We start from the raw sequence: 17,538 nt of genomic DNA on the forward strand, positions 1-17,538 counted from the left end.
GCCAGAACCAGCCCCCTCTGCTTATGTTTGTGTCGTCTCTGGCGTGCAAGTCAGCACCCCTCAGGTTTTAAATACGCTCCTGGGCGAGGACTAATAGTTACACTTCCCTGCTAACCATATCAATCAATGCCACGACGGCTGAATTACCTACTGGTGTCTCCGATGTGTTACCGCACAGATTACACTTCATGCATCACCACATTCATTTCTTTCACATTACACATGAGCGTGTCTTGTCACTGCCCAATTGCCCTCCTTTGGACAGCTTAACTGATGGACTATACAATGAACCTTACTGAGCCAACTTAATGGTATAGGAGCTGTGGGAAAAATTAGCAAGGTTGAAGCTTGAGGCCGGTGGGTGTGTGGGAACAGACTGGGATGCTTCTAACAATAAATCTGAGGTGTAATTAATGCATGTTAAAACATATTGCAAGCATAAATGGCATTTCATCTACGTGCCCTTTTTGCCAGGACTCATTTCACACCTTCTCCCCATCACTCTGCATCGACGGTGAGTGGACCAGGTACTGCCCCAAGCCTGATCCTGCAGCTCCCTGCTGGGCACCACCTTCCCATGGATCAGCCTCCAACTCCTGCACCGTGCTGCTCTACACCAGGCATCCAGTTTTGGGATGCTGGAAATTAAACTGAGACTAGGGGAGTCAGAGATCAGGCCCCCAGAAGCTCGGCCTCTCAACAGAGGAGTTAAATGCTCAAATACCTTCCTGGGTCTGGCAAAAGTAAGCCTAAATAAAGCATGTCAGCCACACAGCAAAGCAGACTCCACTCCCCAGTTTGGCCTCTGTTCATCCATATAAGTTAATATTCACCAGCCGCCTCACTCTCCTTTTCTGCAGCTATGTACACAGAAAAAAAAGAAGGTGAAGAACAGAAGCAATTTTGTCTTTTCCCCTCCATTTAAGTGAACAGAGCTGAATGTAAATTCACTGTGTGATTTAGAAACTAAGAACAACCCTAAGGCTGCTTTCAAGATCCCAAATCATTCAACCTGGGCTGACTCAAGCTATAAAGGTGAATGTTCAAATTTATTATGGGGCAAGGGAAGGAGAAGACAGGATTATTCAGAAATACCAGCATCATGGTTGATGCCATGGCGTGCCTGAGCCCTGCCAACTCTTAACAGTCTGCTTTAACCACAGCAGCCAGAGCTCAGGCAACTCTGTTAAACTGTCCCACGGCTTACAGACAAACCCAGTTTAAAAAGTAAAATAATAAATTTAAGCCAAAAACAAAAAGAGAGAATAAAAACCCTAGGTTATAATCACTGTCAAAAGTATTGTGGATTTAAGTAGTGCTTTCAGTGTATCAATGTCTTAAAAAAATAAAATAAATTGGGATTTCAGGAAAGCAGTAACTTCTTGCAGAGTGAAGGACTGAATAAAGACGTAGGAGGATCTAATTGTCAACAACACCATTACAATTAAATGGAGTTAATCCCAGTTTGCCTCAGTGTGGACGAAGGAACAGAAGCACCAAGGCAGCGACACAAAGGCTGTGGAGAGCAGCCGTGTCCCCCTCCCTGGCAGCCACAGCCAAGGGCACTCTGAGCTCCCCAGCCTGTGGGTCAGAGCTGCCCTGTGCCAGCTCATGGCCAGGCTGGGACCAGGAAGGCCCAATCAACACATGTGGGAAAGGAAAAGCTGCTCTCACACACCCTTAGCCATGAAGCCAGCAGCAGGAATCGATAAAGACTCCTCCTGTGAAGGATTCCGAGCCCAGATGAGCACGACCAGCAGCTCTGAGTCTGCCAGACCGGCTACAGCTGTGCAAACTGCATGTGAACTCCAAGCCCTCTGCACCCTGCCAGTCAGAACAGCCCAGGATTGCAGCATCACCCTTCTCAAAAAACACCTTCATAATGCCCACCCTGCCCGTCAGAATCTTTCTGTGCTTATTATTTTATGAGGCAGTGAGCTCTTTCTCTCTCTCCCCGCCACGTGACAATTCTGTGTGAATGTGCACCCTTGCCCTTGCTCTGCCACCCAAACCCCTCACCTACCTTGTGCAAGGGGTTGCAAAGGCAGAGTAGGCTGCCCAGGCTGGATTGTCAGCAGCCCCTGACGCTGCAGAGACAGGAGGTGCTGCTGCTGCAACTGCTGCATCTGTAAGAGCTGCTGCTGAAAGGCCAACTGCTGCGTGGCCACTTGCTGCTGCTGGGGCTGGAAAAAACAACAACAAAAAAAATCGAAATGCACACTTTTTAATACAAGAGCAAAGCAGAGGATTCACAGGGCTCCTTGTCTCAACTTGCTTCAATTTCTGATGGCAGTCACTTGGTATCAAGGCCAAGCCAGCGAGCCCACCACCCCTGGCAAAGATCCTGATGTATGGTTAGATGCTGGAGCTAACACAGGGCTGCAGATTCTCATCTCCAGTGGTTAACTTTCACCCAACCTAAATCCCTGCTGCCATCCCAACTACAAGTATCTATTGCATTTCTTAGTCCATGTGTTCATGTTTCACCCCAGACATGGCTGTGTTCCAGTGGTGGGTAAAGCAAATACTGATGAAAATCCCGGGTAATTCTTTGAGGCAAAGAACATTAAGACTCACACCCCATGATCACATCACACTTAGATGTAACAAGAAACCCTGCACTGTGCTCTGTTTGCTCATTCAAGGGTTGTCTCAACTATTAAGGCAATTCGACTGGCTTAATTTATGGTATTTTATACTCATTCTCTCTTCTTCATCCATCAAGCCTCACAATACTTTCTGTTACATTGGAATTATTCTGTGCTGTATTTAAGGCTGCCACTTCTGCACTTTGAAATTTTTAATTATTCTCACTAGAAAGAAGATGGAGTTGCTTTACTCCACAGGGATGTGAACCCTGAACCTTCGAGGTGTAAAAGAACATGTTGCTTTTCTCACTACTGTACCCGGAGAAGCTTTTAACTACTCTGTTTATCACTTCTGACATAAATAAATGAGAAAAAATCAGACCTTTGAAGAAGAAAAACTTCATCTAATATTGTTAATTAGCCATGACAAACGATGAAATAACATTGTAAATCTTTCATAGAAACAGCCACTAGATTTTAATTACACACATTCATAATTTAGCAAACAACATCTTACTTGAATGTGAGTGTTTAATATGTACAGTACTCGAGGCTTCAGAGTCCTTAATTTTGTTCAGTTAAGGAAGCCTCTAGGTTTTGCTTCCATGCTCATCTTGTATTTTATTTGCTTTGTTCTTTAAAATCCATGAAAGGCTTTGCATTTTGATAAATATCTTTTTATTTATTGTACAATGACAGGAGGAAAACTTTTGTTGTGTAAAACATCAATACATCATGCCAGTGTTTAGCAGTTCCTTGTGCTAGCCAAAAAAAATTAATGTAGATTTCCTTAGTAATTATCTGAGTGATAGAAAGATAATACAGTGCAGTAGTACAATAAATAGAAGGAAATTATCTAATATCCCTAATCTGCTAGGAATCATATCAAGGTGGAGGTCTTATACACATTATGGCTAACAATTATGGAAAGAAAATTAACTCTTACTAAACTGCACACTTTCACAAACAAACCCCAGCCAGATCCTGAGCTTTCTGTGACCCCTCCTTGACACCAGGCCGGAGGATCACTGGCTCCATTCCCTACTGGTGTTACACAGGGAAAAAGTCCCACCAGAGCTGCTGGAGCACGACTGACAGACATCAACTGTGGCTTTGACCCCCACCTTCTCGTACCACCATGCCCCATCAATCCTAATACTGCAACTGACTTCATACCCACAACTCTGAAAAGTCAGCCATTCCATTCGTCTTATTTATAAACTCAATTTATCTTACTTCCAAAGAAAACCTTGGACTTCAGGAACACATCTAAACAAATAGGTGTTTGGATATTCTGAAACTCAGAGAGTTTACATTTCTTTGCAACAGCTTGCTCTGACACATCCATTTGTTGCAACTATTTGCAACAGCACCATATGCATGCAGGCCCCAGCAACAGTTGTATTGAGCTAAAGTAATGTTTGCCTCCATAAATATTAATTTTAAAATATATACACTTAAAGTATTTATATTAATATATTTATATTATTAGTACTAGTAGTAAGCTGTGTTTTACCTATTTGCCATACGAGTGCAAACTCAGCACACAGATTTTTTTTTTTTAAAAAACCCTTATATCAATTGAATGATGCCCTTTTGGTTGTCTTCTCAGCTATCCTAAGAAAAGCTCTTGAACGCACTCTACTTTGAAAAGCCAGGATATAAAAGTATACAAGGCCCATTGTCCAAGAAAGAATTTAAAAGCAAGACACGTTGCCAAACTGCGCTCCCCACCCAGTTACCAAACACAGGATACAAGGCAGTTTGTTTACTTCTCACAATTGAATGCATACAAAAAAGGTCTCGGTGCAGTCCTGTTGTCAGGTCAGTAGTCAGTGTTAAAATGCTGAAATATCCTGATAAAACTTGCATTTTTGATCCCCTCCCTAAAGCTTCTGTCAAAGGTCTGTTTTCCTTTCTTAGGTTACTCCCTACTGCCTAACATGAACTGTCACAGTGCCGGAGGATAAACAGCGCGCTCCGTCCTGCGCCGGACCCCGAGCACCCCCCTGGCTCTGGGGAGCCCCAAATTCTCCAGGGGACAGCAGGAACAGGAATGAGATACCCCCCAGCACCTCTGCCCCTCGCTGTTGGGTACTGCTCACCCTCTGCTACCCCACGCAGCCCTTGAGTAAAACCGCCTGGAACCTCGCTGGGGTCTGTCTGCTGCTCTGCTCGGGTCCCGTTCACCAGCGGGGCTGGGGAGGTTGGTTGTGTTTTCCTTTTTTTCACGAGAGCACAATAGGACAAGGCGCTCACAAAATGACTTGGGGGATGCCGTACATGAAGACGCTTGTTCCATCTGTCAAGGTACAAGCTCAGCCCTCGTTAGCACGGCAGCCGCCGGCCCCCACCACGGCGCTGCCCGTCAGTTTTCAGTGCCAGAGGGAGGGGGAAGAAATAAAATAATACAAGACCACCTTTTCCATGCTAATTTAGCAAGAATAACCTCCTTAAACTGGGCTGAACAAACCTGTGGGGTGAAATGCATTGTTGAAATGGATCTCCACTAAAACCATCAGCAAAAATACTCCCCCCTCAAACCCCTAGAATAAGCTGAAGAGAGTTAGGTCCTTGTTCTTCCAGCTATCGTGTTAAAATGCTCTTCTTGAAACAGGAAGGAGTCCTTTCTTATTGTTGCTTTTGCTAGTGTAATATCAGAAGTGTGACCACAGTAAATCAGTGTGTTAGATATTGAAATGCCATCACATTGTCTAACTTCCCTTCTTGTCTTTTTTAACACAAAGTATTTTTTTTCTTTAAGCTCCAAGCCCTCATCTTTGTGTCTGAGATGCTCTCCTGTCTGACAACAGCAATTTAGAAGAGTTAACTTTTATCGTTCATTCTGCTGTGTAACTTTCCCCTTCAAATTTCTTTATCTGCCCTCTGAGCTCATCTGAACTTTCATGTTCTCCCAGCATGTAGGCTTGCATTCAAAACTATGTCTAATAGACCAAATAAGAGGTTAATAAGAAGTGGCAACAGAAAGAAAAAATACAATCCCTGGTAACTGATAAGAATGACAGTGGCAGCCCTTTATTGTTTGTCTTCAAATATAGAGTTAAAGATCTTTAAAAAACTAAATTTTGACGCCTTTGAAAAGAAAGAAGCACAAAATAACAACAGGGGGTTATTGCCTGCCAGCCACAGGGGAGAAGCTCCATAATTCTTATTCTCCCTTTTGAAGGCTGTTAGAAATCTGATTCAAAAAAGCAACAGCAGAAGGAGAAAGCCTCTTGAGGCTATCGCCATTTCCTGTGATCATGCATAATGCGTTTCAAAAGTGGGTTTTTACCAATTCTGTTGATCAATTGCACCTCCTTCATATTCCCTCTTTTTTCTGCTGTGTTTACATCTGATGTGACTCAATGACAAGCGCTGTCTGAGACTGTGAAACAGACCTGTCATGTTGATTTATGGGCGCATCAAACCACGACTTGTCCAAACTGAAGCTCGCAGTTCATTAATTAGAGAGTTGTGACTTTGAAGTCAGCTTTCAGACTGTGGTTTTTAACATTTGGCTTAATTTATATGCTCTTGAATGTGGATCTCTAAGGAAAAAACTGAAATTCCCTTCTTGTCTTTGAACTTCTTTTGACCGCACAATAATCATTTCTTTGTCCAGAGTGATGCCTGCATCCCAGAGTCATTAACGCGCATTGAACTGCCACTGATGAGTAAGCCCTACTGAATTAGAAAAACAGCCAGCAAAACAAAGCTGAGAGCATTCTGCACAGTGATATCTCACAATTACATGCCTTCCCTCCCTGTGCCATTTCCATTTTAATTACTGTTAGTCCTTTAGATTTACATTTTAGACACTTTTTAATCTGTTCCCTTTTTATTATAGTGGCGCCCGTAAGCGCGCTATGGTTAAGGTTGTGTCAGCGTTTCCATTATAAACCCCCCTGTTTTCATGGGTTTATAACTCAGCTGGAAAAATTCACTCTGGGTTGAAACTTGGCACAGGTGGCACGATCTGACAAAATTTCAAGGGGAATGAGGAGCAGAAATTGGTGCGTGCTTTGAGCAACACCCCTTGTCAGGTGACACAAGTGCAGCCGCTGTCACCGGACGTCACCCAGTGTCTCACGCCAAGAGGCAGCTTTCTAGGATCTACCTAAGGCAGCACTGATGTCAGATTACACAGCAGAGTCCCAACTCCTCCAGACTTATGAGGTGGGCTCAGCACCTTAAAGTAAATGTAACTGCAGAAAGATTAAATCTATGCACACAAAAACAAATGAAGTTTTGGATGTGACAGGTATTTTGGAAGTGTATCTAAAGGACAGGGAGAAGCTACCCTGGCCTGTCCCCTCCAGTTATGGACCACGGTGGCATCAGAGCAAGGTCTCCTGTCATGTCTTCTCCAAGTCCCCGCTGATGCTGCTATAGTGGGGTCCCTCCTGCTCAGCCCGTGCTTTGAAGAATGTGCAACCAGAACCTCCCTGGCTGGAAAGTGCAAGCCCAAACTCAACACCTCTCGGCATTTTGCCTTGTTCAGAGAGGACAGAAGTGATCTGGGCCTGCTGCCTTTCCCCCTCCCCTCTCCACCATAACTAACTCCCCAAAGCATTCTCCCCAAGATACAAGTCTAGATGCCTGCTCCAGGACTCATACCGAACAGCAAGGCCTGGTCCTCTGCTATAAAATATGTGGCAGCAAGCAAATGGAAAGCACAGGAAAACACAGGCGAAAACAGGACAATAACTCTAAATCTGAAAGCTGAGGCCCGATAGAGTCAGTTCAGTTGTGCAATCATTTATAAGATGAATGACAGTTTAATAGCCACTAGACAGTCCCCAGGGATCTGTGGTTTGAAAGTAAAATGGGTATTGTCTGTACCTCTTTAGGCTGTTTTCCAGCATGTTGTTGCTGTAAAAGTTGAAGCTGCAACTGTTCCTGTTGTTTCTTATAAAACTCTTGAAGCTGCTGCTACAAAGAAAAGGAAAGATGGTAAGTAACAAAGTGGAGAGCCAATTCAGTGTCCCTTTTGGTGTAACACACAAACTGAGATTTGAAAAATAGCATCCTTTTATCTGTAATGGTCTGACCTTTAGTTTGAAACTCAACAATAAATTCAGTGCACACTGACTATTCTTGGCATTATCGTTTGAAAAGTAATCTCCAAAATGAACTGATGAAAAACATACCATTTTCTACACAAACTAATTAAAATAAGGCAAGGAATGACCTTTGATTGTAACAACAAAGCCAAAATGCCCTTGCTGAGAGAGCCTGGCAGATCTCTGTTGTGAAACACACATGCTTTCTAAATGATAGGGTTTGACTGTATTAAGTGTTGTTCAATACATGCACAGACATCCTGGGAAACGCTCTCCTCCTCCCGTTCCCCAGATGTGCTCGGCGCAGGCAGCGCTCCGGCCGCGGGCAGGACGGAGCCTGGGAGCCAGGAGGAGCAGGCAGGGTCGGCCTGGGGGGATGCTGACACCCACCCCGGCTCCCTGAGACCCCGCTGTGCCAAACCCTGTGACAACAGAGCCTCGGGGCTTCTTGGTGGCCAGCTTCCAGCTGAGAAAGGACCACGGGCTGCGAGAAGCATTGACACACAGCCCAGCATATGCTGGCTGAAATCAAACAGGCTTGCAAACCCCTCCACTTCTGTTTCCACAGCCCTTTATGGTTCCAGATGGAAATAACGAGGTCTAAATTGGGAAGTATGGCCCTTCTACCTTGTTTATTCCAATTAGTCAGGGCACACCAAGCCTTCTGAGGGATGCAGGCGAAAGCAACGGGGACATCTGCCGAAGTCCTGACACTTAAATATGCATCTGTATTATTTAGCTGATCTTGGAAACACTCCTAGCATTGCTCTCTGGATTTGTTTCCAGTAGCTATTTCTAGAATTGGAAACAAAAGAGCAGTCAGTTCAGCTCACAGCATGGCTGCTCCAAGGTTCAGACCTGAGATGTGGCAGCTTCTTTCCCCAAGGGTGCTCCAGGAGGTGAAGCCTCCAGCACCCACAGGGGCCACCTGAGCAGCTGTTAAGGAAACAATTACCTGTTGAAGCATGAGTGCCTGCTGCTGTTGGAGCAGGACTTGGAGTTGCTGGGGAGTTAGCACTTGTTGCTGGAGGATCTGCTGCATTTGCTGGGGAGTGATCACTTGAGGTGTCATCATAGCCACCGACACTGGAACCTGAAGGCCAAGAGGAGACAAAGAGGGTCAGAGCACATCCCCACAGCTCCTCCAGCATCCCCATGCCAGGGCAGCCCATTTCTGGCATCTCTGAAGGTGAGAGTCCTGAAAGCCCACCCTGGCCAGCACACAGGTACTGACCACACCTTCCCAGTGACTAAATTCCCCTTTTGCAAAACACTATTGGATAGAAAGTCCTTAAAGCAAGTAATATGGTAAGATTTATTTATTTTTACAAGAAATCATCAGCTGGGTCTTTCCCTCTCCCAGAAAGCCCTTGCCTTCTGTAGAGAAATCCAACAGCCAAATATCCTGCACTGATGGGATCTAGACCCTATTACGACAGGTTTTTCAGAAAATTGAAGGAAGGCTCAGTGATGTGAATAACAGCACTAGACTCCTATGCAATTTTTAAAGAAAGGCCCTACCACGATGTCTTTACCATTCCATATTCACCCAGCATACAGATGTCTTCAATTCTTTCATATTATGTGAGATACCATTAAAAGCCGCTTTCCATGACATTTCAGTGACAAACAGCTACAGTGATGAACTTGATAGCATTTCATATTTGCAACTGTTAACACGTTTCTGCACGGGCATCTTTGCAAGGAACCTGTACACTGTATCTGAAAGGATGATGTCTTGTTCAGATAAAACACTGACATTAAAATGACAGGCTGTCTTGGCCAAGGTTACACAAATTGTATTCAAGCGGATACCTAATGACAATGCTATGAATTCTGCAAGCTTTCTAGAATGTAATTTAGCTATTCAAAATAATCACTGCACTTGTGTTTAATTTGCAGACTACATGAGAACCATTTTGTCAGTCCCAGTAATGCAAGAAGACTATTTCCCTAGAAACCCACCCCTCTACCCTCCACCCCAAAAAAGGAAAAGAAAAAGAGGGGAAAAAAACAATAGAGAAAAAGACAAAACCCATATGAGTTTTACCAGTAATACAGAAGCACCTTACTTTTCTATAGTTTTAAATCAAACACATGACAGCACAAAACTAAAAGCAGTAAAGGATATACTTTGCTAAAAAGGATCTCCTGTCATCTCATGTATTACAATAAAAGCTAATAACATGTTTAGCACTTTTTCCATGCACCACTTTTAAAAAAAATCAGCAGACAATAGCTGATCAGAAGATAAAGGAGTTTTAAAAAAAAAAGCCTCTAGTGTAGTAGTAAGCAAGAGAGAAATGCAGTATTAATTTTATGTAACATAACGTCTTAATATGCAGTTTATCTTGACTTTTTCACATGATTTGTCCTGTCATTTGCATAGCAAGCTCTCATTCCTAATTTCACAGTCATTATGCACTGATGTCCTGATTTCTCAGCATCACTAATCTTGATGAACTAAAAATGGTTCCTGAAGGTCAGACGCATGTAGAGCGCACATCTCCCCGTGTTGTTGTGTACATGTCGTGTGCCAGGGCCAGACACTGCCTCCAAAACATTTGCCTGAGCAGACCCCAGCAACATCCCATGGCATCCCACGAATGCCAACATGGCAAGTCCCTGTGGCACAGCATGTTCCCACATCACTGATGGGGTCCAGGCTGCTGGGAATGCTGGCAAAATGAGATTTAATGATGGGACAAACCACCAAGATCAATGGTCAATCTCCCATGGCACGACATCCCCTTGCCTATGGGAAAGCCACCACCTCGCCACGCAGGACCAGCTCTGAGGACACTGAACCATCAGGATGGGCAATCCAATTAATTCGGAGTATCTTAATCTGCAGTCTTTTACAAACTTTTCTGGGAGTAGAAAATTATTTAATTAAATCCTGCCGTCACTATCTTCGCTCCAAAGCGTGACTCACCTTCATTATTCTCATCCCCAGAGAAGTTTACTTTACCCTGGGGTTTGTACTACCTCTCATTGAAGCTGGACCAAGCAAACAGAAGAGGAAGCATGCTTAAGTATGTTTTCTTGTGCCCTTCTTGGAAGATAGACAAGACAAATACTCTTCAGTCAGATTTATGACGACAAGCGGGGATGCAGACAGGAATAGGGTGGGGTGCTGCAAACCCTACACATCGGTGATTAATCCAAAGGGCTGCATTCTACCGTCAGCTGGGCAGGGACAACTCCCATTCACTTCCATGGCCTCTCTGCACGTTTATCTTGGGACAGATCTGGCGATTAGGCCCTATCTTTGAAAGCTGGCCATGTACCTTCCAGTAACAAATCTCTTAGCTGCACACTCCTTGCTAGAACAGAAGCACTTAAGCAGAAAGAAAAAAAAAATAATCATGTATGTACTGCACACAGTCACAGAGTACAAGTACACAGAGTACGAGTTTGTGTTGGTCCGTTCATTTTACCATCTGAAACCACATTTTCACACCACACCTGCGCTTCTAAAGAAGGTGCTGCCTTCCATTTATAAACACAGCTAACAGCCACATTTAGCCATGGCCTGTACTTTAGTTTATCACGAAAGCAACTTACGGAAACCTTGCACAAACAAATCGAAATGAACCAGAAACTATTGTGTTAAAAATTACAACACACATCCCGGATGAGTGTGCGCACACACATACGGTCTGAGGGACTTTAAATAGTTAAGAATGATGGCCTATATATCCACTCTCTTAACTCCCAACGTCCAACTTTTCCATGTAGCTAGTCCCTGGTAATACTAGGAATCAAAGGGCATGCAGCACCAGCAATAGGCTATTATAGCCCACACTTTATTACCCATTACTACCGAGGTCATTAGCGGTAAGAGTGATTGTACCGGTCTTAACCTATTGATCATTGTAACTACTATCATTTAATCCCGTGTTGAATGTCTGGAAAGCTGCTAAAGGCACACAAGAGAGAGTGCTTTAGTGATGAGAAATATAGCCAAAGCTTGGAAATTACACTTTGATTCATAAAATCTAGCCAGTGGTTTAAATCAATAGTATTTAAAACAGTCATGTAAGTTCTTAACTACAGCTCTCTAATATTTATGGGTCCCTTTTTGAGTGTATTCAGTCAAAACTAAACTTTATTTTAGATACTGTGCTAATATACTTTACATTATGTTAGATAAAAAATATTTATTTCTGATATTTTGTCTGATAGTAAGTGAAACCTAAACCAAGAGCTATAAATTCATTTTAGATTTCTATCTCTCAGATGTCAACTTAAATGTGTTGCCAAAAAAAATTACAAACCAACTTTAAAAATGACTTAACTGTTTAAGTACATGAAAATGAGCATGTTTTATGAGTTAACAATGAATCACAGAAGGTAGTCTAAGAAGAACTAAAATAATTCTGTCTTACTGCCTTCAGGGAGTTGAAGTTCAAATTAAACTACTGGCAGATATATTTAAAGAATGCTAAGTTAGCATGCAGAGAAGAAATCAATCTTTTATTTTTTTCTTTCAAGTTGTTTATTTCTGTTTTGCACTTGAAACATGATTGTTGTTATTGATATGATTAATTAACTACTTTTGGTATTGTTGACTGATAACAATAGGGTGTGGTAGATACCCAGCTGCATGTAAACCTGGCAGCAAAGGTAAAAATACAGCTGCAATTTGGCTTTGGGAGCTGTGCTAGTATGGACCTGCTGACATGCTAATACCATCAACGGCAAAAAATGTCTTTTAATACTCACAATTGTCTTCGCTCACTGTTTCTCCCAGGGTTTTGCCTCTGCTCCTCCACATCCCCCAAAGCCCTCCTGGCCCCACAGTCCCCTCTGAGATCCTCCCATTTCAAGCCTAAAAACACCCTACTTTGGCAAGACTGATCAAGGGAAACTTCCACAAACTTGGGCCAAGCTCCCCTTTAACTTCCCCATGAAATTAGAGCAGGGATGCATTTGTCACTCCTCCACACAACCCAGGCAAGGGTCACGGGGATGAAAATTATTTAGTCCTATTTAATCATCTCCATTCCCTCATTTTTGGTGATATTAATATAATTAAATACTAGCTAAATAATTTCAAGTAGTTTAATCTTGTATGAAGAGAAAAAAAAAAAAAAAGAAGAATGCCATTTTCACACCCCGTGCCTCCGATGCTGGATACGGCTGTGGTCCTGTTAACTGTCAGCAGGCATGCATGGAAGATGGGGAGGATTTCCTTAATTCATAAAGAATAACTCTGCCAGAAAATCCTTTTCTCCTGCGATCTATGTTCGAACTTGATTTCAGTCAGCCCTCATACCAGGCACCTTGGATTTCCAAACAGCAATTCTTCGGTTAAAGATTTTGTGATAAAAGTTAAACGGAGCAAAACAGCTGAAGACAGAAAAGAACAAGTCGTTGAGGAACAGTTAAAAATACTGAACTACAGTAAAAATAGCTACGGCCAGGCAAAACCAAACAATGAACTTGAGCTGTCCTATTAGCAAGATATTAAATACACTATATTTAAAATATTAAAAAAAAACCATTCAGGTGAAACAATGCAAAACAGGAGAAGATATAGCACTGACACCCTGGCAAGCAGAGAGGCACGATGCCACAACCCAGAGCAGAGCCCAGCAAAATAAGAAGTGCTGAAGGCAGGCAGGACCTGCTTCCATCCTGAGACTAAAACATTTCTGACATAATATTTCATCCTCTAAAATCCCAACACAAAACGCCACTGTCGGAATTATTCAAGCAGGAACTGCAGTGATGGTTCATTATGCAAAATGGAATCTCACTTTTAGACTTAGTTCTCTTGCCATAATACAGCACAGCACATTAAGACAGGTAATGTTTATTATATTAATGTAAAATCAGCTAAGTAGTCTGTCATTAGCATAACTGTGCTCTCTGTAACAATACAACTCCCTATTGTAAGGAGAGGAAAAAACCTCCTTTAAATTAAATTAGCATTTTATTAGTACGATTTTGTTTATTATATGTTATCAGGAGTGAAGATCTCCTTCTGACCCACAGAAGGCAAAATGATGGGATATGATCACATTCCCTGGCATATCAGGATGTCTGCCTCTTCTGCATTCTCTTCTAGCTGAGGAAAAACCGGAATATTTTCGTATTTGTTTACAGAATGAAACATCTGATCTTATCTTCCACTTCTCATGCATACCAGGTTTCTCACTAAGTGCCAGGATAATTGTTTCTGCTATAATAAATACCCATTTAATTTGCATAAAAATATAAAGTTTACATAAATTAAATCCTTTCTACATCTAACATTTGTCAAATAGAGACTAAACCAGAACATACACACTCACACATCCAAATACCCCTTTAAAAAGATGAGTGAGATTTTAAGCTTGAGATTACCATCATAATTTTTCACATTTTAAAAAGTTACCATTTTTGTTTCCATCTCTAGCATGAAAGGAAAAATTATATAATCCGCTGTACATGGTTTGAAACAGTGGTGATTTTATAATTCCGTTAAAAAAAAAAAAAAAAAAAAAAAGAGAGAGAGAAAAAACCCTGCATTTTTTTTTTCCAGAGTTTAGGAAGGGAAATGTTAGATCAACATATTCTGCCAAAAAAGCCTCAAATAAACTAAAAGCAATCCTGCTTAGAAACATCCAAAATACCACTAAAGCCCTTGAAAACCCCTTGAAACCCTGTCTCCCAAATACCCTTAATATACTGACAATGATCATGGTGTCAGACTCCTTACATTTGTGTATTAATTCACACATACATTATGGAGAGCTTAATTAAATAATAAAAGACCATGACTGAACCAGCAACATTTAATATGCCCAGAATTTCATGTGAGTGAAAGGGAAGTGCTATACAGAGGGGCTTTTTCTTTTTTTTTTCTTAGGGCAGATTTTAAAGATCTGCAACTCCCAACAGATTTCTAGGAAGGATAAACCTTCTCTGCAACCCTGAAAAGAATCAAATCCATAACAAACCCAGGGCATTTGAGATGACGTACATTGTCGTGGCCAGTTGAAAAAAAAAAAAATTACTGATTCTTGAGAAAAAACCCCACCTGGTTAAATCATGCTGTTTATTTCCCACACAAACCAGAGCTCTGCTTAAACACTCGGGTTGCCTTTGCCACTCTGGCTCCAAGTGACGCCTTGATAACAGTTGTAAACTTTATTTGCTTAAAAATGTGCAGGTTTTCGCACCTATGGCAGACACCTACAGCTGAACATCACAGCTAAGCACAACGGTGCAAATTAGATTCTAATGAGAAAACATCAGTTGCCTCTTTGACAATTTTGCCATTCACTGATTTACTTCTAATGAAGACGCACTGCAACCAGCCAGCTCGCCGTGTTAAAGGTCAAAGCACGTTCAAAAAAATGCCTCACAAAATCAAGGCAAATGGGAAACCCGCAAAGAAACCTTCTCATAAAGTGGCGTGGCAATTAGAGTAATTGTGCAAAAAGCCGTCTTCGGTAAAAAGTAAAAGAAATTAAGCTGCCACTACTGTAACAGGTTAGATGAAAATCAAAATTTAATGTATTCTCCCTTGTGTCATCTTGTTTTGTCAAGACATCAAATAGAATTGGAAAGTACAAAATAACAAGCCCTTGAGAAATCACAGAAGCCGACCTTTTTGATGTTGTTGGTTTACCTTGTTCTCAGTTATTTGAACAATGATGTTTCAGATTTAAGGGCAAGATAAAGCTTAAAAATTAAAACCCGTTGTCAGTTTGGGGAGGAGGGGTTGTTGTCCCTACCAAATAACAGAGCATCTTACCTAATCAATGAAGGCAAACACGTCCGAAACTAGTGCACAGAACAATCAGCAATTCCTCTTATTTGTTCAATATTCAGTCTGGGTTCTGTAACATTCATTCAACTTCAATACAGACTACAGGTCCTCCTGCTAGTGCAGGAAACCACGCTGGAAAGGTTAAAAAGAAAAAAAAAATAGAAGAAAAAAAGGCTAGGGCAGAGATATTTGCCAGTGCTGCGTCTCTCCCAGTCTCTACACAGACACTTCAATCTGCAGATGAGTATATGGTGGATTTTTTTCCCCTTTCCTTTTAACTGGAAAGCGAAGCTGAACAAGTAAGCACCTTATAAAAACAGAACAGGACAGGACATTTTAACTCAACTACAGCAAAGTAGTTTCCAGTAATGCAGTTCTGCTTTCAATAAAACAAACAAACTGCTTAAAACCAGCCAAGCCTTTCACCAAACAATAACAAATTTAGCTTATGGTGTCAGGACTTTCCCACAATCTAGTTCTGCAGGTGTTGATAAAACTACCCTTGCTACCGCTTTTCCATAGCAAAGAGGGGAGAAAAACAACACCAGTAAGTTATCCTGCTACTGAGAAACCTTTACAGAAAGTAAATCCAAGAGCTGTGTCCTCCCAGCTCACGTTTGTCTACAGCAGCTCTGAAAAGACTAAGAAATACAGCGCAGAAAAGCACAGGAGCTTTTTAAACTCCTTAAACTTCTGAATGCAAAAATCCTTCTCCCCTTACCTTTCTTCAGCTGCCGGAGCATATAATCACAGACACAAAAACCAATGCATTTTGAACTGAAGTAATAATTTCATGATTTTAAAAACAACTTAATTCTCAAGCAACAAGGGTGCTTGAGCACTGTCAGGTTAAAACGGTGCATAGAAATCGCTCTGACTGCCCTACCTCGCTTTCAATGCCTAAAAATCCATTTCATCCTTCTCCACACAACTGTTGCAACCCTTTTCTTCCTTGCACACAACTAAAACCAACTCAGCTCGTGCAGACATCAGAGCCCACCGTCCATCGGTGCAATCATCCGTCTGTGACCCACTGCTGCCACTCTACCATGGGGTCTGATCACTGCTCACACCCCAGCACACATTTCAGCGTGGGGTTAAGAGCGACACTTCTAAAACGTGTGCAGGGCTCATCCAGCCCCAGAAGAACGTGAGGCACCCACACCTTCCTCTGAGCACTGAGGTCCCTGCAAAAACAGCGCAGGGATTTTATTTCTTCCCTGTCAATCCCATTGTATTTATGACTTCTCTTTAGATCAGCTGAGTGACTGGTCAGAGCATGTCTCAGAGCTTTTTTTTTTCTCCTTTTAAAGCAAAAATAACACTGCTTAGAAAAGGGAGGGCACAATGGCACAGCACAGTAAAGTGAATGTTAAACAAGACTCAGAAAAAAAAAAAACAAACCAACTGTAGCAAACAAAAAAAATTTCAAAGCAGCCCTTCCTATCATAAGCTTTCTGATGATTTATGGTTTACCAACTCAGCAAGGTTACGCAACACTGCATGCCTTTAGATGCATTATTTGAGTCAGTTGAGATTTAATTAAGATCACAGCCTCCAAAATCCCTGTCAAATGAAAATTCACAGAAGACAATACACTATATATCCTCATGCAGATAGTCTCCATTCCATGCTCTGGAATAACATAAGTTAATCCTCGTTTCTATGGTGGCAGACAAAAGTTCACTAATTTTGTTTTCTTTTGACACTTGTGTTGTTTTCTGTTTTATGTCATGAGATCATTCCCTTTTGAGAGGGGAGGGGAGCTGATATAGGGGGAGAGGAGGGAGAGCAATATGTCTGAATATGGCAGCAGATGTATTTTGACATTCTCACAGCTCTGCTGTGATGTCATCAAGTTTTCATATAATTAACCCCTGCCAGTAAGAGCATCCTTTCATGACATCTGTCCATTGGGAAGAGGAGGAAGGAGTCAGGGGAAAAAAGCACAAAAAGTGCCTCAGTCTTGCTCTCACATGAAAACCAAAATCAAACAAAATTAAATAAAGGGTACAAAACAGCATTTACATCTTCCTTCTGTATCAGTGACTGGCTTTCCCCAATTCATTATCTGCCCCAACTACCTCCTCACCTCTGAAGTGCTCTGAAACCACACGCC

The 17,538-nt window shown here is 42.0% G+C and overlaps 1 protein-coding gene across 25 annotated transcripts in view; it reads right to left on the reverse strand.

Moving 5' to 3' along the window:
• Window positions 1–17,538, reverse strand: part of FOXP1 (forkhead box P1) — a 380,080-nt gene that overhangs the window by 68,043 nt on the left and 294,499 nt on the right. For 22 of the 25 annotated variants that reach the window (XM_077786176.1, XM_031505961.2, XM_031505953.2 and 19 more), the window contains 3 exons: window positions 8,610–8,747; window positions 7,434–7,523; window positions 2,024–2,183 (listed from right to left, as the gene is read on the reverse strand). In XM_077786176.1, the coding sequence (XP_077642302.1) occupies window positions 2,024–2,183; window positions 7,434–7,523; window positions 8,610–8,747 (388 nt within the window). Of the gene's footprint in view, window positions 1–2,023; window positions 2,184–7,433; window positions 7,524–8,609; window positions 8,748–15,404; window positions 15,529–17,538 lie in introns of those variants that run through there. The other 3 variants (XM_031505960.2, XM_077786182.1, XM_021550737.3) reach the window with 2 other exon arrangements.

This window comes from Lonchura striata, chromosome 12, assembly GCF_046129695.1.
Source record: "Lonchura striata isolate bLonStr1 chromosome 12, bLonStr1.mat, whole genome shotgun sequence".
NCBI lineage: Eukaryota > Metazoa > Chordata > Aves > Passeriformes > Estrildidae > Lonchura > Lonchura striata.